General features: G+C 41.6%; 1 protein-coding gene across 1 annotated transcript; it reads left to right on the top strand.

Annotated features, from left to right (window-relative positions):
• The first annotated feature begins 5,243 nt into the window (after positions 1–5,243).
• LOC142933137 (protein NLRC3-like) lies at positions 5,244–16,986 on the top strand. The gene is made up of 8 exons (XM_076077283.1): positions 5,244–5,311; positions 5,757–5,835; positions 5,991–6,219; positions 6,362–8,165; positions 8,263–8,436; positions 9,354–9,527; positions 15,999–16,045; positions 16,185–16,986. Exons 1-8 carry the CDS (start codon positions 5,244–5,246, stop codon positions 16,736–16,738), a joined length of 3,129 nt encoding a protein of 1,042 aa, XP_075933398.1. The 3' UTR covers positions 16,739–16,986.
• Positions 16,987–23,726: the final 6,740 nt, after the last annotated feature.

The raw sequence follows: 23,726 nt of genomic DNA, 5'->3' as shown, positions 1-23,726 counted from the left end.
GCAGACTGAACATTTTAGATAAAGTTGTTGATACAAATGCTGACTGGAGCTCTTTAGACAAAATGTGAGATGATCTCAGGTTCAACATGACACATGTCCTGCTGTATCCATGGCAACGATTGAAGTCCTTGTGTTAACCCTGTGGACCCAGCAGTGTGACGGTGTTATTAACAGAGAGCACTTGAACACATCACAGAGTGACAGGAGTCTGGGAGGGCTCAGTGTTCAGGTCCAGAGGGTGGAGCTTTATGTTTCTACCTCAGCTGCTGAGCTCCCCCTGGTGGTCAGTGAGGTTTACACTCAGTCAACAGACTTCACGTTCAGCTGGGATTCATTTAGAGAAATTACTTTTTTAACATTGTTTTACAGATGAACAGATTAAATAATTCACTCACACTTCAGAAATTGTTCAAGCATTTTAGTTATTTTTATACTTGTACATTAAAGTGTTAATCTACAATAATATAATAGTTTGTTGTAGATGTGCATCTCTGTGTCTGGCATTAGCTTCTTGGTGCAGTGTGAACCTTGTTGATTAAACGTCATCAGTTCAAATCCCAGCCGTGCTAGAAGATGCTACGTGTCACATAATTACAGCTTCTTTATTCATAATCTACAGATTCCCAGCACTCGCACACATTCTTCAGGATTTCAAATAAAACGTTGCTGTATTGATCCTTTTCTTGTTGATAGCTGCTAGTTTTTCCAACAGCTGCTGAGAATGAAGACTAAAAACTGAATTACCTTCCCTGCTGCTCTTCCTCTGTGTGCCAGGATCCATCAGAGACCAGAGTCCCCTGGACCTGAACCTGAACCCAGCTGTGTGTCCCCTGAGACTAACCAGTCACACAAACATGGCATCGATTTTAAAGGAGGAGAAGTCTCTTCTGCAGAGTAAGTTTAATTACATTTAACATGTACATGTACAGCTTTCCAGTATAACTGGTCTTCTACTGCTGATATTAAAGTACTCTGTAAAGAACAGTGAGCAGGTTATGATACTGCTATTTGTTCTGCTTTCTGAAAAGTAACGAGAAGTAGAAAAACCAGAACTACATCAGTCATCAGTCACTTCCTGGATAAAACATTAAGTGGTTTATTACCTAATATGTCTCCAAACTACAACCAGGACAGTGTGTTCAGACAATCAATGAGGGACAGAGTTTATTACAGTCCACAGTGATTTACAATCAGAGCAGTCAAACTGAACCAGAACTTCAGGTAGATGTCATGAGAACATGAAAGTACATCCTTCTCAAATAAGCAACTGAAAGTGTGTTGGAAAGTTACGTTTTTATATTCTAAAGAAATGAGATGTGTGTCAGGTGTGTGACAGATGTCTCTCAGATGGTGGTGGAAGATGTTCAGTGACTCTGGTGTCCTGACTTCAGTACTTCATTCCACCACTGTGGGATCAGAACAGAACAGAGTGATGATGGAGATGAGAGACCACAGGGTCCTCTGAGGGACAGGGCGGCCAAACGTCCAGAGGTAGAGGAGGAGTGTAGGGTTTGACCATGGCTCCTAAGGAGGAAGGATCAGTTCCCTTCACTTCCCTGTAGACCAGCACCAGAGTCTGGAGCTGATGTGAGCTGAGGCTGGGAGCCAGTTTAAAGAAGCTGTGTAGGAGAACATGGATGCTTGTTTATCAGACAGGAGTGGACCAAACCACATACATGAGTGATGTGACAGGTCAACAGTCTTCAGTCTGAAGACATCTGACTAACAACACACTGGTTCAAAAAAAGCTGCACGAAATACAACAAGTATCCCATGTTGAATAAACATAAGCAAGACGTGTTTCAAAGACAAACTTCAAACCAGTTAAAGCAGAGAAATGAAGGTTGTATGTTCAGTAAATGTCAGTGTTTCTATCAGTTCACAGCAGCAGAGAGAAAAGTCTCCTGAACCCAGCTGTGTGTCCATGAAGAGTGATTGGTCTAATGATCATCTGATTGACTTCAAAGATGGACGCCGTTCTTATAACCCAAAGTAAGTAATTCAAACCTTCTGAAACATTGAGCTCGCTGTTCTGATCCTCAGTTCTGATACAGAATTGTTCGTGCATCAAGTACAGTGTTGTTTTCATTATAATCAATCACGACAAAACACAATATCTTTAACTAGCTGGTCTGGGGACGATGTGCAGAGGTCTAGGGACTACCAGCGGTGATATGTGGAGTAGTTTCAGGGGTTCTGGGTCAACATTCAGAGGTCTGCGTCCGGGCTTCAGAGCTCTGGGAACAAGTTGTAAATGTATGCTGGTTAGTGACAGATGTTTGGGGCCGAGCTACAGAGGTCTGTGCACTAAATACAGAAGTTTAGTGACTACCAGCAGAGGTCTGGTGGCAGAAAGCACTTTGATGAAGTCAGTAGTCGGTAGTTAAAGAGTTGCCTGTTGGAAGGTCGTCCTTATATATCCGAGCCTTTGTTGGTGACGAGGTTTGTTGAGACTCTTGCTGTGTTGAACTGAGATAAAGTCAAAATATTCCTAATGAGTTTCTTACATGGTTCATGAAAATTAATATTCCACTAATATTCTCATTTACATGCAGCCGTGCATTCGATTGACGTACAGCTCATCCTCATCACTGAGGCCAGTCAATCACACGTCGGCTGTGTTTGACGGGTCGATGCCCACACACGTAGTTTATCACATCAAAATATGGAAAAGTGGAACGGCAGGAGACACTTCTGCCTTTTTGCTTATTTGCGTTAAAATATGTTTTTTCCAGTGTTCCAATGGTGGCAGACTTGTTGGACCGTGTGAACTCAGCCTCCCTCTCTTATTCCTTCAAACACCTTCATGAAAAGGTCCACGTTGAGATATGTGGTGGAAACAAATTCCCATACCCGCTTTGCGTGAGTCTTTTAATGCTGAAATACATAATACCAAAAACCAGGTTGTCTTTTAAGTATTTATTCTCTGCGCAGAGAAGGTTCAATCATCACAACAGAATGCGTACAGTCTCCACGAGGAAGAACCAAGAAAAAAGTGAACAAGCTTTCTTTATACAGAATGAGCAAAGGTGGGGGCCGATGGCCAATGTTACAGACATTTCAGTCTCAGACTGACAGGAACAACAATGAAAAACAAACGGCCAGCAACCAAAACAAGCGGCCCAAAGGCCTTGGCCTGGAACATTCTCATACAACACAGTTAGTTATCTATGTAGGCAAGAGAGAACTCTTCTTCTGCACAACAGAGACACGGTGAAGTTACTTATGCATGAATACAATATACTGAGTAGAAATATATACTACGTAAGTAGAAATATATACTACGTAAAAAATTACCATTACAGATATTTGTTCATATTTAAAAACCTGTTCATTCAAAGTCCTTCATAATGCATGACATACTACTAGAAAGACTACAAATCTGGGTGGGACTCTCTGGCACAGCACTTAACTGGTTTGAATCCTACTTGAAGGACAGAGAATACTTTGTGTCTGTAGCTAACTCCACATCAGAGCTGACTAAAAGGACATGTGGTGTACTGGGGCCTCTTCTGTTCAACATCTACATGCTTCCACTAGCTCGGATTGTGGAAAACAACAAAGTGTGTTATCATAATTATGCAGACGACACACAAATCTATAACTATATCACCAGGGGACTATAATCCCATACAAGGGCTGGGTAAATGCACTGAACAAATCAACAACTGGATGTGCCAGAATTTTCTTCAATTAAACAAAGAGAAAACAGAAGTAATTGTTTTTGGTACCAAGGACGAACGATTGAAAGTCAGCGCTCAGCTTCAATCACTGATGTTAAAACCCACAAACCAAGCCAGAAATCTGGGTGTAGTTATGGATTCAGACCTCAACCTGAACAGCCATATCAAGACAATTACAAAATTAGCCTCCTATCACCTGAAGAATATATCAAGGATTAGAGGACTTATGTCTCAACAGGATTTGGAAAAACTTGTCGATGCATTTATCTTCAGCAGACTGGACTACTGTAACGGTGTGTTTACAGGTCTCTGTAAAAAGTCAGTCAGCAAGCTGCAACTTGAGTCCTCACTAAGACCAAGAAAGTGGATCACATAACTCCAGTTCTGAGGTCTTTGCACTGGCTTCTTGTCCAACAAATAATTGACTTTAAAATCCTGCTGCTGGTTTATAAAGCACTGAATGGTTTAGGGCCAAAATACATCTCTGATCTGCTGCTACCTTATGAACCATCCCGACCCCTTAGGTCGTCTGGGACGGGTCTACTTTCTGTTCCCAGAGTCAGAACTAAACATGGAGAAGCAGTGTTCAGTTTTTTTGCTCCACATATCTGGAACAAAGTCCCAGAAAGCTGCAGGTCTGCTGAGACCCTCAGCTCCTTTAAATCCAGATTGAAGACTTTTCTGTTTGCTGCTGCCTTTAATTGAACCAGATTCAAGGATATTAATCAATTTCTGCATTTTACTACTGCTGTATTTTATTTCTTAGACAGATTTTTAGTGGTTTAATGACTGTTTTTAATGTTTCAATTAATGTTCCTAATTATTATTATTATTTTTTAAAATCTTCTTTTCTTTTGCCTCATGTTTTGATGTTTTTAATGGTTTTATGTGAAGCACTTTGAGTTGCCTTGTTGTTGAAATGTGCTATACAAATAAACTTGCCTTCCCTTAAAAGTAGGCGTCTTTCTCCTTCTGAACAGAAATGTGAGCTTTTATTTGGGGCATGCATCTGTACTCCAGCTTTGCATACTGTTGGCTAGTTGGTTTGTGTTCAACGCACAGAGCTGGTCATGAATAGGAAAGGGACCATGTGATGTAAAACCATACTGATTACCATATTCATAATGAGCTGTCTACATGTCCAAAGAATGCTCATAAAACCCTGAATAATATCAACATATCCCACAAGTCTTCACTGGAAAATGCTCCATAAAGAATAAGGACTTATTCAGAATATCCAAACGGATAATGATGTTTACATAAACCACATCAACTTTGAAATATTGTCACATTCTGAATAATAGTGGAATATGAGTGTGCATGTAAACAGTCATTGTGTCTCATTGTAATGCATATTTGGTTGAATAAGCAAACAAGTCACCATGAAAAATCTGTCTTCTTCGTCATTAAAGACACATTTTAATGTCAGTAAAATAACTTTTACCATCCAATAAAACCAGTTAAATCAGATATATGAAGATTGTATGTTCAGTAAATGTCAGTGTTTCTATCAGTTCACAGCAGCAGAGAGAAAAGTCTCCTGAACCCAGCTGTGTGTCCATGAAGAGTGATCGGTCTATTGATCGTCTGATTAACTTCAAAGATGGATGCCGTTCTTATGACCCAGAGTAAGTTCTTAAAACAGATGAAACAGATGACTAGCTGTTACACTGATACAACTTTGGTTGTTTATCATTTATAGTCTTTGATCTGTCATTATGATCTCATTTCTCATTATGATCATGACATGACGCAATATATGATATAAAAAGTATCATCATCAGATGTGATTATAGTTATTTCTAGTTGTAGTTGTATCTAGAGGTGGAAGGTATAGAAGGTATATAAAGTAAACCGGTATGAATTTGACCTACGATATCATTTTTGACAATACCGTGCTGCCAATAAAATAACTTTTACTGTCCAATAAAAGCAGTTAAAGCAGAAATATGAATCTCTGGTTTTCATTGTGATCAAGTGATCATGAAAGAACACAACATCTTTAACTAACTGTTGTATTTGTGTTAATGGTACAAACACAATGTGAGATGATTGTTCATGATTCCTCCACAGAGAGGACCAGGAGAGCTCAGAGGTTCCCAGAGGTCAGTCTGCCCAGCAGCATCAAACACACCTGGACTCCATATTTATTGTCTGTACATGTACAACTACTTTTACTTTTATTCTGTTCACAATCATCTCCATGCTGCACTTTGTAGACCAGTGGATTGTCAGTCTGTCCAACATGGATCTGATGTTTGGTTCCATGGTTTTAGTTTGTGTCATTCATAGAATGTTCTGTTCCAGCTGCTGGAGGAGAACATCGTCACTTTTGTGAAGAACGAGCTGAAGAAGATCCAGAAGGTTGTGAGTTCAGATTACCCAGAATGCTTAGAGAGTCAGAGGGAGGATGAGGAGGTGCTGGACGGTGAGGATGAAGAGCAGAGGAGGAGCAGCAGAGAGGCATTTGTGAAGATCACACTGCACTTCCTGAGGAGAATGAAGCAGGAGGAGCTGGCTGACTGTCTGCAGAGCAGTAAGAGGATTTCTCTAAAGATTTAACATGCTGGATAAATGGGACGTTTACAAATGTCTCAAGAGATGGACCAGAATATATTCATAGACTCATTCTTTGAGGAAATTACATTATTGATCTTCTTTGTTGTCTTTTCATTCAGGACTTCTTGCTGCAGTTTGTCAGCGTGAACTCAAATCTAACCTGAAGAAGAAGTTCCAGTGTGTGTTTGAGGGGATCGCTAAAGCAGGAAAACCAACCCTTCTGAATCAGATCTACACAGAGCTCTACATCACAGAGGGAGGGACTGCAGAGGTCAATGATGAACATGAGGTCAGACAGATTGAAACAGCATCCAGGAAACCACACAGACCAGAAACAACCATCAAACAAGAAGACATCTTTAAAGCCTTACCTGGAAGAGAGGAACCAATCAGAACAGTGATGACAAAGGGAGTGGCTGGCATTGGGAAAACAGTCTTAACACAGAAGTTCGCTCTGGACTGGGCTGAAGACAAAGACCACCAGGACATACAGTTCACATTTCCATTCACTTTCAGAGAGCTGAATGTGCTGAAAGAGAAACAGTACAGCTTGGTGGAACTTGTTCATCACTTCTTCAGTGAAACCAAAGAAGCAGGAATCTGCAGGTTTGAAGAGCTCCTGGTTCTGTTCATCTTTGACGGTCTGGATGAGTGTCGACTTCCTCTGGACTTCCACAACAATGAGATCCTGACTGATGTTACAGAGTCCACCTCAGTGGATGTGCTGCTAACAAACCTCTTCAGGGGGAAACTGCTTCCCTCTGCTCGCCTCTGGATAACCACACGACCTGCAGCAGCCAATCAGATCCCTCCTGAGTGTGTTGGCATGGTGACGGAGGTCAGAGGGTTCACTGACCCACAGAAGGAGGAGTACTTCAGGAAGAGATTCAGAGATGAAGAGCAGGCCAGCAGGATCATCTCCCACATCAAGACCTCACGAAGCCTCCACATCATGTGCCACATCCCAGTCTTCTGCTGGATCACTGCTACAGTTCTGGAGGATGTTTTGAAGACCAGAGAGGGAGGAGAGCTGCCCAAGACCCTGACTGAGATGTACATCCACTTCCTGGTGGTTCAGTCCAAACTGAAGAAGGTCAAGTATGATGGAGGAGCTGAGACAGATCCACACTGGAGTCCAGAGAGCAGGAAGATGACTGAGTCTCTGGGAAAACTGGCTTTTGATCAGCTGCAGAAAGGCAACCTGATCTTCTATGAATCCGACCTGACAGAGTGTGGCATCGATATCAGAGCAGCCTCAGTGTACTCAGGAGTGTTCACACAGATCTTTAGAGAGGAGAGAGGACTGTACCAGGACAAGGTGTTCTGCTTCGTCCATCTGAGTGTTCAGGAGTTTCTGGCTGCTCTTCATGTCCATCTGACCTTCATCAACTCTGGAGTGAATCTGCTGTCAGAAGAACAAACAACCTCCCGGTTGTCTGAAGTCTTTAGAGACAAACCTGAACTAACACATCTCTACCAGAGTGCTGTGGACAAGGCCTTACAGAGTCCAAATGGACACCTGGACTTGTTCCTCCGCTTCCTCCTTGGTCTTTCACTGGAGTCCAATCAGACTCTCCTACGAGGTCTGCTGACACAGACAGGAAGTAGCTCACAGACCAATCAGAGAACAGTCCAGTACATCAAGGAGAAGATCAGTGAGAATGTGTCTCCAGAGAAAAGCATCAATCTGTTCCACTGTCTGAATGAACTGAATGATGGTTCTCTAGTGGAGGAGATCCAACAGTCCCTGAGTTCAGGACTTCTCTCCACAGATAAACTGTCTCCTGCTCAGTGGTCAGCTCTGGTCTTCATCTTACTGTCATCAGAAAAAGATCTGGACGTGTTTGACCTGAAGAAATACTCTGCTTCAGAGGAGGCTCTTCTGAGGCTGCTGCCAGTGGTCGAAGCCTCCAACAAAGCTCTGTAAGTACAAAGAGAGTTAGATTCATATATCATAACTTAATTACGCTGCTATCTTTTCTACCTATTGTTTATTTGTTCTTCACCATTGTCTCTTTAGACTGAGTGGCTGTAACCTCTCAAAGAGAAGCTGTGAAGCTCTGTCCTCAGTTCTCAGCTCCCCATCCTCTAGTCTGAGAGAGCTGGACCTGAGTAACAACGACCTGCAGGATTCAGGAGTGAATCCATTGTCTGTTGGACTGGAGAATCCACACTGTGAACTGAAAACTCTCAGGTCAGATCAAGTTAGTTAGTCTTCAATGATTTAAATGTGTCTCTACAATATCAGATCCATGCAGTGTAAACAGCCTTTCTCTTTCTCAATCTTTGAATTTGTTCATCAGGATTTCAGATTTCATGAACATCTTTTTCACCAAGAAATTAACCAGAAATATGGAACCAGAGGAACTAATCTCAGAGACTAAGCTAGGGTCCAATAGTCCTTTTATTAATTTCTGTTTGTGTTTCTATCACATCATAAGAAACTTGTAGAACAGACAAATTTGATCCACAGTGGATTAAAAAACAATGACAGCATTTGAAACACAGTTTTCATTCACAGTAAAACATCACAGGGCCATCCTGTTGTTCCTCTTATTCATGCTTTGTGATGTTATGTTTGATATACTTAATGAATGAAAAGGAGAAATGCAGAGGTGGAAAAGAGACTGAAAACTTGAATGTTTTTCCTACAGTGACGATCTGCTGAGAGTTTGATGGTTGTTTATTTTTGCTTTAGAACGTAACCAACATGAAATCAGAATATGAAGTTTAATTTATCTTTTTCACTCATTTTGTCCTCTCTCTCTCTGTCTCTCTCACTCGTCTCCTCTGTTTGTTTAAAATCTCTCTCTCTTTTAAACGAGGTAGGAAGATGACGGAAAAGCCTAACTTTGTATTTAACACTAATAAATATCATTAAGTATCCACCCCTCATCCTGATATTGATACTACAGCACTTCCTGTATACTGTAGAGAACACTTAACTGAATTTGTATTGTGTTTAGAGTAGTCAGTTAGATTTTTTTCCACTTTCACTGAACAAATTAGCATTGTTCTTTCTGATTGTACTTTAGTCCAGACTCAATATCAAAGAGGATTTCATTTGAACACAAATGTTATTTTTCTTCTTGTTGATTGTTGTCTCTTCAGACTGAGTGACTGTAACCTCTCAAAGAGAAGCTGTGAAACTCTGTCCTCAGTTCTCAGCTCCCAGTCCTCTAGTCTGAGAGAGCTGGACCTGAGTAACAACAACCTGCACGATTCAGGAGTGAATCTGCTATCTGGTGGACTAGAGAGTCCACACTGTGAACTGGAAACTCTCAGGTCAGGATTCATCAATTTGTTCCACTGATGACCACCTTAATCCTGATTAACATTAATGGATAAACTCTTAACCTGCATCAGATTGTGTCTGTGCTTGCATGGTTTTTAACCAATTGTTTATTTTGCTTCCATTATTTTAAATATATAAATTAAACATGTTTCATACTCTTTTTTTTTTCTCCCTCTGCTGTTACAACTTGAAATATCAAAGGAATCAGAGAGTTAGCAGTAATGTTGTCAGATTGTTGATAATTAGTGAGTGTTTGGTTGTGACTAGAAAACAGTCAGCAACAATGTTAATGTAACCCCACAGTAACCGACAGTATCTCAGTACTGCAGTAACCTTCCAGCCCTCACAGTTCCCTCAGATTATGTGACGTGTGTTGTTGTGTGTGTTTGCAGCCTGTCAGGCTGTCTGATCACAGAGGAAGGCTGTGCTTCTCTGGCCTCAGCTCTGAGCGCCAACCCCTCCCATCTGAGAGAGCTGGACCTGAGCTACAATCATCCAGGAGACTCAGGAATGAAGCTGCTGTCTGCTGGACTGAATGATCCACACTGGAGACTGGAAACTCTCAGGTACGAAGAGGCATGCTGCATCTATAGCTCAGTGAAGAACCAACAGCTGATTGTGGTTATAGTGTGTCAGAGCCCAAAAAGGTTTATTTAGGACTGGACCAAAGTTATAGGGGGACACTATGAAGGTATTTTTGTGTCTTTATTACACAAACAAAAACATTTTTGAGAGCAAATTTCTTGCACTGTAAGTTTGCTAGTAAAAATATATAAACTGAGAATACATTATTTGTTAGTTTTACTTATGAAACTAGAATTTTTGGCTTTCAAATCAAAAACCTACGAGTTGAGTTTGGATGTAGTGGGCGGGGCATACGCTGCTGAATGAGCCAGGAGTTTCTATTGGTGGGTTCGACTTGGCTCTTGGTATCTGCTTCCACTGTAAACACTGACGGGAGGTTACTGTGATGAGCGACATGGACGTCAGTTGACACTATATTGCTCTGTTTTGTCAAAATTATTTTAAATGTAGCAGCACTTCACTTTGTTTTCATGTTGTTAGTGTCGTGGAGTTTATTTTTTAAAGAACGACATGGAGGGCTGCTCTGTGACATGAAGCCCACTGTGGGCTAACGTTACATGCACTTTGCCTGAGGCATGCCTATGTTACCTAAGGTTAGCTACGCATGTATGACACAATTTAAAATAAATCCTATGAGCTTGGTTTTCGCCGACCGAGGTAGGTACAGATCGACAAAGAGCCATGAAAATCATGGGAGTCAGACAGCATCCCACACTCCAGGCTGTCTTTGATGAAACTATCATCAGACAGGCCCAGAAGATTATTTCAGACCCCACCCATGTCCTCCACCCTGAACACCAGCTTCTTCCCTCAGGCAAACGCTTCAGTGCAGGCTCAACCGCTTCAAGAACTCCTTTGTCCCCCTGTCCATCAAAGCCCTAAATGGCAAGCTAGCCAGAGCCTAACCACTGTAACATCGATTTTTACTTTTAGTTTTTTTATTATCTTAACTATACACTACAGGCAAGGGCGTAGGTTTGCATATGGTCCATAGGGACAAGTCACGACCAAAGTTGTGTGCTTTGTTTTTTTTGTTTTTTCACCACCCAGAGGGCAAGTAGCTATCAAGAAGCCCAGGTCGTTGTTAGTTAGCTAGTAGTAGGCTAACTACCCACACAGTGCAAACCTGCTAGCCTTACATTTCCACCCATTCCGTGGGTCATTTGGTACCGGGCCGCACAGAAAGAATAAATATTATATTATTTCCGTTTTATTGATTATCAGAGTCTGAAAGAAGTTTTATTTTGAAAAATGACCGGATTCTCTCGCAATTTCATCCGCCTGTTCCTCTTGACATGTCAAGACGCTTGTCTCGGTCACGTGATACGTTACCTCAAAAATTAAGCCCGCAAACTAGCGAAAATTAGTAAAAAACGTTTGGAGAGCTTCTTTGCAAAGGGGACAAGGCCCACTAAGGAGACAGAAGAAGAGCCGACAGACAATATCAGGAGTCTGATTAAATATCAGGAGTAATTCTGACGCGCCAATTTCCATTTCACACATCCTCTTTGTCAAGCGGGATGTTCTGCAGTGAAAGCAATCAAAACAAAACGGAGTAGACTGGACATAAGGAACACACTTCGGGTGTCATTGTCTCCCCGGTCCGTGAAAATATTGTCACATGAAACCGGTCCGTGGTGCAAAAAAGGTTGGGGACCACTGGTGTAGAGTACAGTATGGATCGCGCCACATTTTTCTGTCCAAGCCCGGCGCGCGTCCGACAGAGTAGTGCCCGAGCCCGACGGAGTCTCAACTGTTCATACTAATGACACATTTACGTACGTTTTTTATGAATAGTCTGCCTTTATTAAACTCAGGCATCAACAGATAAATGCACTCGCTCAAACAAAGAAGCGCCGTTAAACGCAAATGCGCGCACAAGCATATTGAAATTAAATGATAAACATTGCAAGAACGGAAAGAAATAAGGGAAACTCAGCTCCCAATGTTCCGATCAAAGTGTCCAGTCAGCACCATAGGGAAGATGTAGAAATTATGAGGGCAATGCCAAGAGAGGTAAGGGGTCTCTTTGACGAAGTGGAGAAGCTGATCAGAATCTTGATGGTTGTGCCTGTTTCCTCAGCTGAAGCTGAGCGGAGTTTCAGTGCGTTAAAAAGGTTAAAAACCTGGCTGAGGTCAACCATGTCCCAGCAGCGGCTGAACAATGTCTCTGTCTGCCATGTGCATCAAGCTGCTCTGGACAAGATTGAGCTTAAAGATGTAGGCCAACAGTTCATCTCTGTGAATGATAGACGGAGGTATCTTTTTGGTGTATTTAAATAAGACATCGAAAGAAAAGAAAATACAAGTAGCTAATAATTGCATAAAGGAGGAAAGCACTTTATTTATAGCCTATTAAGTGCTCCAGAATAGATATTTTTTTAATTTATTTTATTTATTTTTGTCTTTTTTGGCTGCACAACTGGGACAAGTTTTTAATATATATTTTGGATATAGAATATACTGTTACTGTATATTGGCATTTTAGCAGAACGTTTTTTATTCATTTATTTAATTATTTATTATTATTATTATTTATTTGGTGCAGAATACTGTTTTGTATTTAAACTAAGGTTTTATTACTGTTATGTTTCAATCAGTTCCAAGTTACACAAATGTTAATATATTTTAATAAAGTTTGCCTGACATAATATCAACTAAGTTTTTTTATATGGTGGGGGGGCGGGGGGGGGGCAGTGTCCCTACCAATGCTGAGACCAAACCTACGCCCTTGACTACAGGTGTATTGTACAATGGGCATTGTGAAATGTATTTGTTGGCTGGTGCATGTACTGTAGGTACTGTGTGTGTGCGTGTATGTGGACTGGCGACAGTCTGTATATGTAATGTATTTATGCAATATGTTATTTTGTATTGTTTTAACAGCAGACACTGTATGTTTCCAAGACAAATTTCCTTGGGGACAATAAAGTCTTTCTTAATTTATCGTGACACGACACTGTAGCTAAAAACGACGTGTGTCTTCTTATGACTACACTGGACAGACACCGAAGAAAACTTTTACTTCTTCTGCAACCTCTGCTTGAAACGTCCCTATATTTGCTCAAACGCACCACCTGGTGGCGGAAGCTGTGCAGCACACACACAGTATCTATTAATTCGTATCAATTAGACACTCTTTGGGCTTGTTTTTATCTACTTATTCTGAAAGAGTTGAGATCATTATTTTCGCTATAAGATCTCATTCGATGATGCTTTCTTAAGCCTACTGCCAGCAGGCACATTTAAAGAAATATAATCTGATTGATTGGGGTGATGAGGCACTTAAAATACATTTTCCCAACACTTACGCATTTAACTTGTCTGCGATATGTTGCCATGCTTCTGGTCTAGCCCTCGCAGCGGTGGCAGTGTAGATTTTGCCGTGATTATGGTCTTGAATTCCTCATATGCGTTCATGATCATCTCCTGCTCGTCAGTGGAGTAAAAAGAGGCTCTTTCTTTGAGTTTATTTAACATTGTACTGTTAGAAAATCATGGTTTCGGTGATCGACGCTTCTCCCTTTTGAAGTAGGATGGGCACGCGCAATTATCCTGATTACTGAAGTCTGGTTCGAATTAACGAGATTGTTTGAGCGCGGATCAGCCTTTGAGAAACAGAGATAGCCTGACTTCAATCATCGGGTTCATTTAAGCTGGCTAATAGGACATTTGATCGACTTAGTTGAACCACGTACGAGGAACGGGGCCCAGTTCGAATCATGTAACAGTAAAAGGTATCCAAAATATTCAACAAAAACACTATTGTAAGTAACAATATCAGTTGACCCCATACAAAGCCTGGTATCATTTGATACTTGATAATTAACACAATTGTGCCACTTGTGCCTTTTATAATAAGCTCCAGAAAGTAAAATAGTGACACAAAACGCATTCAACTTACATTTAAACGTGTCTGTGTAAGGAGCCCACAGTGGGGCTTCATGTCAACACAGCAGCCCTCCATGTCGTTCTGTAAAAAGAAACTCCACGACACCAACAACATGAAAACAAAGTGAAGTGCTGCTACATTTAAAATAATTTTGACAAAAAAGAGCAATATAATGTCAACTGACCTCCATGTCGCTCATCACAGTAACCTCCCGTCAGTGTTTACAGTGGAAGCAGATACCAAGAGCCAAGTGAACCCACCAATAGAAACTCCTGGCTCATTCAGCAGCGCAATTCCCGCCCACTACATCCAAACTCAACTCTTAGGTTTTTGATTTGAAAGCCAAAAATTCTAGTTTCATAAGCAAAACTAACACATAATGTATCCTCAGTTTATATATTTTTACTTGCAGACGGACTTAATTAAGCTGTAATATTTTCACCTCATCCATCCATCCATTTTCTACCGCTTATCCGGGGTCGGGTCGCAATGGCAGCAGGCCAAGCAGGCTGACCCAGACTTCCCTCTCCCCGGCAACATGTTCCAGCTCATTCTGGGGGATCCCGAGGCGTTCCCAGGCCAGCTGGGAGATGTAATCTCTCCAGCGTGTTCTGGGTCTTCCCCGGGGTCTCTTCCCAGTTGGACGTGCCTGGAAAACCTCCAGTGGGAGACGTCCAGGAGGCATCCTAATTAGATGCCTGAACCACCTCAGCTGACTCCTTTCGACGCGAAGGAGTAGCGGCTCGACTCCAAGTTCCCTCCTGATGACCGAGCTCCTTACCCTATCTCTAAGGCTGAGCCCGGCCACCCTACGGAGGAAGCTCATTTCGGCCGCTTGTAGCCGCGACCTTGTCCTTTCGGTCACGACCCAGAGTTCGTGACCATAGGTGAGGGTAGGAACGTAGACCGAGTGGTAAATTGAGAGCTTTGCCTTCCGGCTCAGCTCCCTCTTCACCAAGACGGTCCGGTGCAGCGCCTGCTTTACTGCTGCAGCCGCACCGATCTGCCTGTCGATCTCCCGCTCCATCTTACCCTCACTCGTGAACAAGACCCCGAGATACTTGAACTCCTTCACTTGAGGTAGGCACTCCGTCCCCACCTGGAGGGAGCAATCCACCGGTTTCCGGCAGAGCACCATGGCCTCAGATTTGGAGGTGCTAACTCTCATCCCCGCCGCTTCACACTCGGCTGCAAACCGCCCCAGTGAATGTTGGAGGTCACGATCCGAGGAGGCTAACAGGACCACATCATCTGCAAACAGCAGAGAGGCGATCCCGAGACCCCCGAACTTGACGTTCTCCGCCCCCCGGCTGTGCCTAGATATCCTGTCCATGAAAGTCACGATCAGGACCAGTGACAAAGGGCAGCCCTGGTGGAGGCCAACACCCACTGGGAACGTGTCTGACTTATTGCCGAGAATGCGGACACAGCTCCTACTGCAGTCGTACAGAGACCGGATCGCCCGTTGTAACGGGTCCGGCACCCCATACTCCCGCAGCACCCCCCACAAGAACCCCCAAGGGACCCGGTCGAAAGCCTTCTCCAAGTCCACAAAGCACATGTAGACTGGTTGGGCAAACTCCCAGAATCCCTCCAGTAGTCTTGCGAGGGTAAAGAGCTGGTCCACTGTTCCACGGCCGGGACGGAATCCGCATTGCTCCTCTTGAATCTGAGGTTCGACAAACGGTCACCTCAGATTACAGATAATAGAAACCATGTTGACTGTTGCTAGGAGACGGGTTAGGGTTAAACTGAGTCTGAAATGGATGATGATTGTTAATATAATACTGATAATAATATGTCATGAATAAGTGAACATAATGAGCTGTCGTCATCGGCCAATCAGAAGAAGCTCCACTGAAGTAAAAGAGTATGAGCTGATTAATAATAAGTGCTCCATGTGAACATGAATAACAAAGCTCTGTGTGTGAGAGCGATGTAATGTCCATGTTTCATGCTGCTCTGACCCCCCTCCTCCTTTCAGGGTGGAGCCTGCTGGAGTCCGATGGTTCAGACCAGGTCTGAGGAAGTGTAAGTGTGCTTTGAATTTGATTCATGAAAACAAAGCATCTTCAAACTGTGACATCACTCATTCACATCTCTGATGTCATCATCAAACAGATGATAGATTAATAACTGCAGCTGTATTGTGTCTTGTTCTCTCCATCAGATTCCTGTGAACTCACACTCGACACAAACACAGTAAACAGAAACCTCAAACTGTCTGACAACAACAGGAAGGTGACACATGTGAAGAAGGTTCAGTCATATCCTGATCATCCAGACAGATTTGATGTCTGTCCTCAGCTGCTGTGTAGAACTGGTCTGACTGGTCGCTGTTACTGGGAGGTTGAGTGGAGAGAAAGAGTTTCTGTATCAGTGAGTTACAGAGGAATCAGAAGGAGAGGAGACAGTTATGACTGTTTGTTTGGAAGGAATGATCAGTCCTGGAGTCTGATGTGCTCTGATAGTGGTTTCTCTGTCCGTCACAATGAGACAGTAACACACATCACCACCTCCTCTTCCTCCTCCTCCTCTGGTAGAGTAGCAGTGTATGTGGACTGTCCTGCTGGCTCTCTGTCCTTCTACAGAGTCTCCTCTGACACACTGATCCACCTCCACACCTTCAACACCACATTCACTGAACCTCTTTATCCTGGGTTTGGGTTTGGGTTCAGGTTCTGGTCCAGGTCTGGTTCCTCAGTGTCTCTGTGTTCTCTGTAGGAGGGAGAGTCTCCTCCTGCTAGAGAAACCTTCTCTCTGCTGACCAGATAGTTCAGTGTGTACAGGATCACACACAGCTGGTGTGAGTTAGGAGGATGTGATTAGGAGTTTATCCTCAGGGTGGTGTTTGTAGTGTTCTCTCTCCAGTATGCTAGAGGTTGATGAAACAATACTCTGAACAGAGTGATGTAACTTCAACAACCTTACTCTCATTCTTGAAGGTCGTACATCTTATGTGTCCAAACAGAACATCATCTATTGCTTGGATTCCCCGGAGAGAGCAACTCTCACTATAATACAACCCTCTCTGATCTCTAGATGTGTTATTAGCAATGCTATATATGAAGTGAAATAAACAAGTCTCCTTATTTTAACCTCAAAGTGTCCATGAGTCTTTTCTTCTTCTACTAACAATAAAAACACAAACTTTATGACACTTTTAATGTGTTGATGTTGTTTAAAGAGCTTTTTCATTATTATGAAAACACATTTATTTGAGAAAACCAAATTAAAATGAAAAAACAACTAAGTGTTGAGAGTAGATATAATGTTAAAATAGATAAATGTGATATTTTACTTCATCACATCTAAATAAATCTTTAATCAAAGTCCTTTAAACGAGCTTTACGAGAGCTTTCAACCGCATGTCATGAGCTTCTTCACTGGAAAGAGTTTATTTTAAAGTGGTTTGAAGTAGTTTACATTTAAACTATTTAAATATGTTTTTGTACATGTGTTGTCCTACAGTTCACATGTGAATATATGAGTGACTTTTCACATGTGAAATGTTTTAAATTTGATGCTTTTAAAACAAAAAACAAAAAGAAAAAGTAGTTCACAAGAAGAAGATAAAAATATCAAAGATCAGTGTTCAGATTACAGAAAAATAGATTATAGACTTAAAACATATAAAAGTGATGTCAGTAATCAATAACAGAGTTGATTCACATTTTAACTTGATCTCATGTAACTTGATTTTTAATGTTATTCTATTGATATTTCATGTAAAAACGTATTTTGTTTCATATTGTTTCAAACATATTGTCACTTTAGTGTGTTTGATTTGTAAAGTTGTAAAGGGGATTTTTTTATTTCACAAAATAAAAACGTTAATATAAGACATTTCCTGCAGCACATGAATGCACCACAAGAGCCCACCCCCGAGGAGCTGTGATTGGTGGAGAGCTTCAATCATCAAACTTCTCGTTCGAGTTGAACTGCGCCTCGCCTGGAAAGCAGACGAGAGCAGGCGGACGTAGAAAGGGGCGTTGACAAAAAACTGCGTTCAAGTCGGACCGTTTTCAGCCGCCTGCTTCTTCTTCTTCTTTCTTTTGCTTTTTTTGGCGGTTGGCAAACAGCTTTCAGGTGCATTACCGCCTCCCACTGATCTGGAGTGTGGACTAAGGACTCTAATACGGCAACCAAACGAAAATAAATACATATACATATATACACACACATACATATACATATGTGTGTAAATGAATAAAGATATGTATATATAAATATATATATATACATATAGAAAAAATAAATAATAATACATTTCTTTCTCACATTCTATTCATTAGTGTTGTTGACTCTAAATATTCCAGAAAAAGTTTCCAACATTTGTCACTAAAGCTTTCCTCTCCAATCTCTCTTAGACCTTTTTTCAAAACTTCTCTCTCTGACTCGTACCTCTGACAGGACAATAAAACATGGTCCACGGTTTCTTCTTCTCCACAAAATTTACACTTTCCATTATTATGCTTTCTAATAACATAGAGGGAACTGTTCAGACCAGTATGGCCATTCCTTAGTCTTGTCATAATCATCTCCTCTTTTCTAGTTCGTCCACTAGAACCTGCACTCCCAACCAATGGTTTATTTTAAACAGATATCTTCCTTTACTCCCTTTATTACATTCGTTCTGACATATATTTTTAATTTGTTCCTTAATCACCACTTTAGCTTCTGACTTACTTATATTTACATTAACGTTATTTCTCCCACTCTTCAAAGCCCTTTTTGCTGCTTTATCCGCCTTCTCATTGCCATCGACTCCAACATGGACCCACACTAAATCAACCGCTATCCGCATTTGATGGATTCTTAAAAAGATTGTAGAATTTCAAACAGTAAATCCTCTCTGTTTCTGGAGTGGCACAATGTCAAACTCGTTAGTACTGCACATGAGTCTGATGCAATCACCACTCTCTCTGGCCTGACATCCTCTACCCACTGTAAGGCAATAACTATATGGCCATCATCTCACATGTAAACACAGATAAATCATCACTGAGTCTCTTCACACTCCAAATGGAATTCTGGGATTACTGCTGCTGCTGCTGTTCTACCAGTTTTAGGGTCTTTAGATCCATAAATCTGTATTTAATTGTGGTAACTGATGTATGAGTTGAAGATCTTACAGTTCCCCCACGTTCATGTCTCATCAGTTCAAGGAGGCCAAGATCAATTTCAGGCTCTGGCACTAACCAAAGAGGAACAGCTGAAGAATAACTCCAATAACCTAATTCAATAGCCTTCTTCTTAACAACCCAACCAAAGCTCTTTGTTGGCCTTTTTTCATGTTCCCAGCACGGCTCAATTGGACCTATTGCCATAGTCTAGAACTGATCTTGGCTAAGTGGCTGCAGGGCTGTCCTTCAATCAGAGGAGCGGCGGTTCGATCCCCGGCTCCGCTAGGAGCATGTCGATGTGTCCTTGAGCAAGACACTTAACCCCAAAATTGCTGGTCTTTAAGTTTGGATGTCTTTTCATATATTTAACTATGTTATTATTATAATTGAGGATATAAGATTGGGCATATTTTAGTTCTTGGATGTCATATTTATTTAAACATTTATATAAATAAATATATGTGAAGATAGCGTCATTTCTAGAAATGACGCTATCTTAATTTACGGTTGTATACAACCGTAAATTTAAGAAATTTAAAAACTGAACCAACAGTCCAAACATCACAGCTACATAAACAGGCTACACACGGAGGAGCCAATAGGCTCGTTCGACTTGAGCCAGGCGTGCGCAGAATCGATCACCGGCGATCGGCGCACAATGCATGCTGGGTAGATTTGCGTCCGACTTGCTCTGACGTCATGAAAACGTGCGTAACGATGATCTCACGTGAGCGAGGCGGCCGCAGATTTTAGAGCCAGGCGCTGCAGAATTGCTCTCCACCGACTGCATGACCCCAGGGCATGATGGGACTTGCGCTGACGTCATGATCACGTGGGCAACGATAACCTCACGAGAGCGGGGTGGCCGCAGATTTGAGAGCCAGGCGCTGCAGTTGCTCTCCACTGACTGCGTGACCCCAGGGCATGATGGGAAACTTCTGGCTGTCTTCGGATCAAAGAGCTGATTGGCTCTTAGATTTTCTTTGGTGAAAAAGGTGGGCGATCGTGGCTCACTGGGTTGAGAGGGTTGTCTGGTGACCACAGGTTGGTTGTTCGAACCTTGGCCTTTGACGTGTCATGTGTCGCATTTCAAAGACAGCCCACTGCTCCCCATATATAGGGATGGGTTAAATGCAGAGACAAATTTCCCCCGTAACAAGATAAATATAGTATAACAAAATCCTAATTTTCTGTCTAATTGTAATACTTAATGCTAGATTGTTGGCTATTAGTGTCATTTTGTGCAATAACAATAATAATATATAAGGTTATGTAGTGGCCATTTGTCGACTTAATCCAACTTAAACAAACAATAATCAAACGCCACTGATGCACCGTGGTCGGTATTCTTACGCAGCCAGAAGAGAGTGGATTGTCCATGCAGGATTCCGATTTTCGTGTTTATTGAATAAAGCAAACAAACGAACAAACAAACGAACTAACAAAACTCCTGTCGTGCTGTCTCTCCTGTGATGTGATATGCTGGTAAAAACTATACGCCCACCCCGGTGCATGCTGGTCCTATCCTTCTACTCATATATATATAGCAACAGGTAACACAGTAATTACCCAAAAAACAATATAACTAAACAAATTACTATTAAAGAGAAAAATAATCTTAATATATAAAACATCTACAATAATTAAACAATACTACTTATAAATGAAATAACAAAATACAATATCAAATAAATAGCTCCAACAGGTTATTTATTTAGCATCTGTAAATAAAGATATTTATTGAGAAAGCCTACATCCTACTTGATGTCAACATTTTTTCAGTCAGAGCTCTGGAATGTGTCCATCGATTAATGATTGTGAAGCATCACAAAACGTATTAAAAGAAAAGCACAATTGTGCCCCTAATATATACCCAAAACAACTAATGTTGATTAGTTATCAGTTGATTATTACAATCAATTGAAAACACAGGAATAATTAAGAGGATATGAGTTAATTAATAAAAGCATGTAATGAATAATTCAATAATAACAGCACTGCAAAGAGAAGAAAACATAAAAAGAAAGAAACAGAGGGAGCGGTGATGTATTCATGATGACTATTTAAAGGCTGAAGAAAAGAGAGAGAGAGGTAAAGAAAGAACAATATCTAATAGTGAGAAACTGTTCCACAGTTTAGAGACTTTACACATTTTAACTGGAGTGTAGAATGAAGAGCAGTGATTGGTCATCAGATCTCAGAGTGCAGAGATAGAACAGTGCTTCAACAACACATAGAATCCTCTTCAAACTGGATCCCGTACTTTGCTGGTAACCTTGTGGTACTCCACAGGAGATGCAGCGGAAGAGGACACTTTTTATCAACAGAGGCTGAGAAAACAGATAATTGACTCACTGTTGTTCTCTCTCTCATTGAGTCTCTTTCCATAAATGTTCATGTCTGAATGACGCTGTAAGGTCCATTTAAAAGTCTCCTCTGTCTGAATGACATCATGTCATCACTTTAACAAATACATGAAGACAGCAATGGTCCATATTTCTGTGGTTTAAATGGAGCAGAACCACTGATGGATTTGATCTCTAACAGGTCGACAACATGGAACCTTCCTGCTGGCGTCATTTACAACTCTGGAGGTGAATTCATGTCCTGTTTTAAAGCCAATCACAGTGTTGGAGTGTTGATGTTGTCAGTGATAAGGAGCTTTATGTTCTCAGGTTTGTTCCAGTGTGGAAGATGCTGTGGGTTAAACTTTAACACGTATCATATAAAGTCATATAAACATGATGCAGCTGATCTTTGAACTGAGTGCTGCAGGTTCAGACTGGTTTATTAAAGTGTTGGAGTGTGACAGCAGCCTGAAGACACTGAGGACTGATGAAGAAGAAGAAGAGGATTTAATCCTGATGGAGCTCATCGTCTCACTCACATCAACACAAAACTCTTTTTCTACAGACCTGGTCCAGACAGCAGAGAGCTGCAGAGTGTTGAAGTTCACGAGAATAAACTGAGTAAGTGAACTTTAATTCATGACAGACGAGCTGCTCTTTGTTGGTTCATGTGTTGACCTCCTGTCTTTGATAATGAGTCCACAGCACAAAGCTGATCTGACAACAGATACTTGAAACTACAGCTGGCTGTCTTTAAAGTCTACATGCAGAAACAGATCCCATTTCCTGCTGAGACACAAATCAAATGAGACTGAAGACTAATGATGAACACGTCTGTCTGTCTTCATCAGGTGGCTGCAGCTTATCAGCAACATGGAAAGGTATCACACTCAACACTTCTCATTACATTTGATCCTGTTTTACCTTCAACATATTCATTCTTACTAACTTGATGTTGACTGTTTCTCTGCTCTTTCACTTGAACATTGACTCATAATAAACCTATAAATCTATAAAACAGATACAGTCGTTAGATTGAATTCTGATACTGGACTAAAGTCTGGACTTTGATCCTTCAGGTATTTTATGAAGCTCATATTTCATGTTTATTGAGGCCTCTGTTGGTCAAAGTGCTCTCATAGATCAAATGACCAGTTCTACTCTGTTAATAAATAACTTCATAAGCCCAATGACAATGTGTTATTATGTTGAACGCAATAACTTGGAAGAACCAAGTTATGACGAGAAGTCTAGGGACTAGTTGCTGAGGTCTAGGGACTAGTTGCTGAGGTCTAGGGACTAGTTGCTGAGGTCCACGGACTAGTTGCTGAGGTCCACGGACTAGTTGCAGAGGTCCAGGGACTAATTGCAGAGGTCTAGGGACTAGTTGCTGAGATCTACGGACTAGTTGCAGAGGTCCAGGGACTAGTTGCAGAGGTCCAGGGACTAGTTGCAGAGGTCTAGGGACTAGTTGCTGAGGTCTAGAGACTAGTTGCTGAGGTCTAGAGACTAGTTGCTAAGGTCCATGGACTAGTTGCTGAGGTCCAGGGACTAGTTGCAGAGGTCTAGGGACTAGTTGCTGAGGTCCAGGGACTAGTTGCAGAGGTCTAGGGACTAGTTGCAGAGGTCTAGGGACTAGTTGCAGAGGTATAGGGACTAGTTGCAGAGGTCTAGGGACTAGTTGCAGAGGTCTAGGGACTAGTTGCAGAGGTATAGGGACTAGTTGCAGAGGTCTAGGGACTAGTTGCAGAGGTCTAGGGACTAGTTGCTGAGGTCTAGGGACTAGTTGCAGAGGTCTAGGGACTAGTTGCTGAGGTCTAGGGACTAGTTGCAGAGGTATAGGGACTAGTTGCTGAGGTCCACGGACTAGTTGCTGAGGTTTAGGGACTAGTTGCAGAGGTCTGTTTCTCTGCTCTTTCACTTGAACATTGACTCATAATAATCCCATAAATCCATAAAACAGTTACAGTCGTTAGATTAAATTCTGAGACTGAACTTCAGTTCAGACTTCGATACTTCACTGATTTTAGAACCAAGAACTAATAATTACGAGTTATTATAAGTTATTGTTTCTGATGTTGCTGTAATGATACATTGAGGTTTATTATTTAGATTTCTATGTTATCTGAAGTCAGAGTTTTTCTTCACATTGAATCCAACTTATCCATTTTAGATAAAGTTGTTGATTCAAATGCTGACTGGAGCTCTTTAGACAAACTGTGAGATGATCTCAGGTTC

This window comes from Anarhichas minor, unplaced genomic scaffold (genome assembly GCF_050575085.1).
Source record: "Anarhichas minor isolate MPS153535 unplaced genomic scaffold, ASM5057508v1 ptg000058l, whole genome shotgun sequence".
NCBI lineage: Eukaryota > Metazoa > Chordata > Actinopteri > Perciformes > Anarhichadidae > Anarhichas > Anarhichas minor.
Note: the sequence above shows the minus strand (reverse complement) of the source record. Positions and strands in the feature narration are given on the sequence as shown.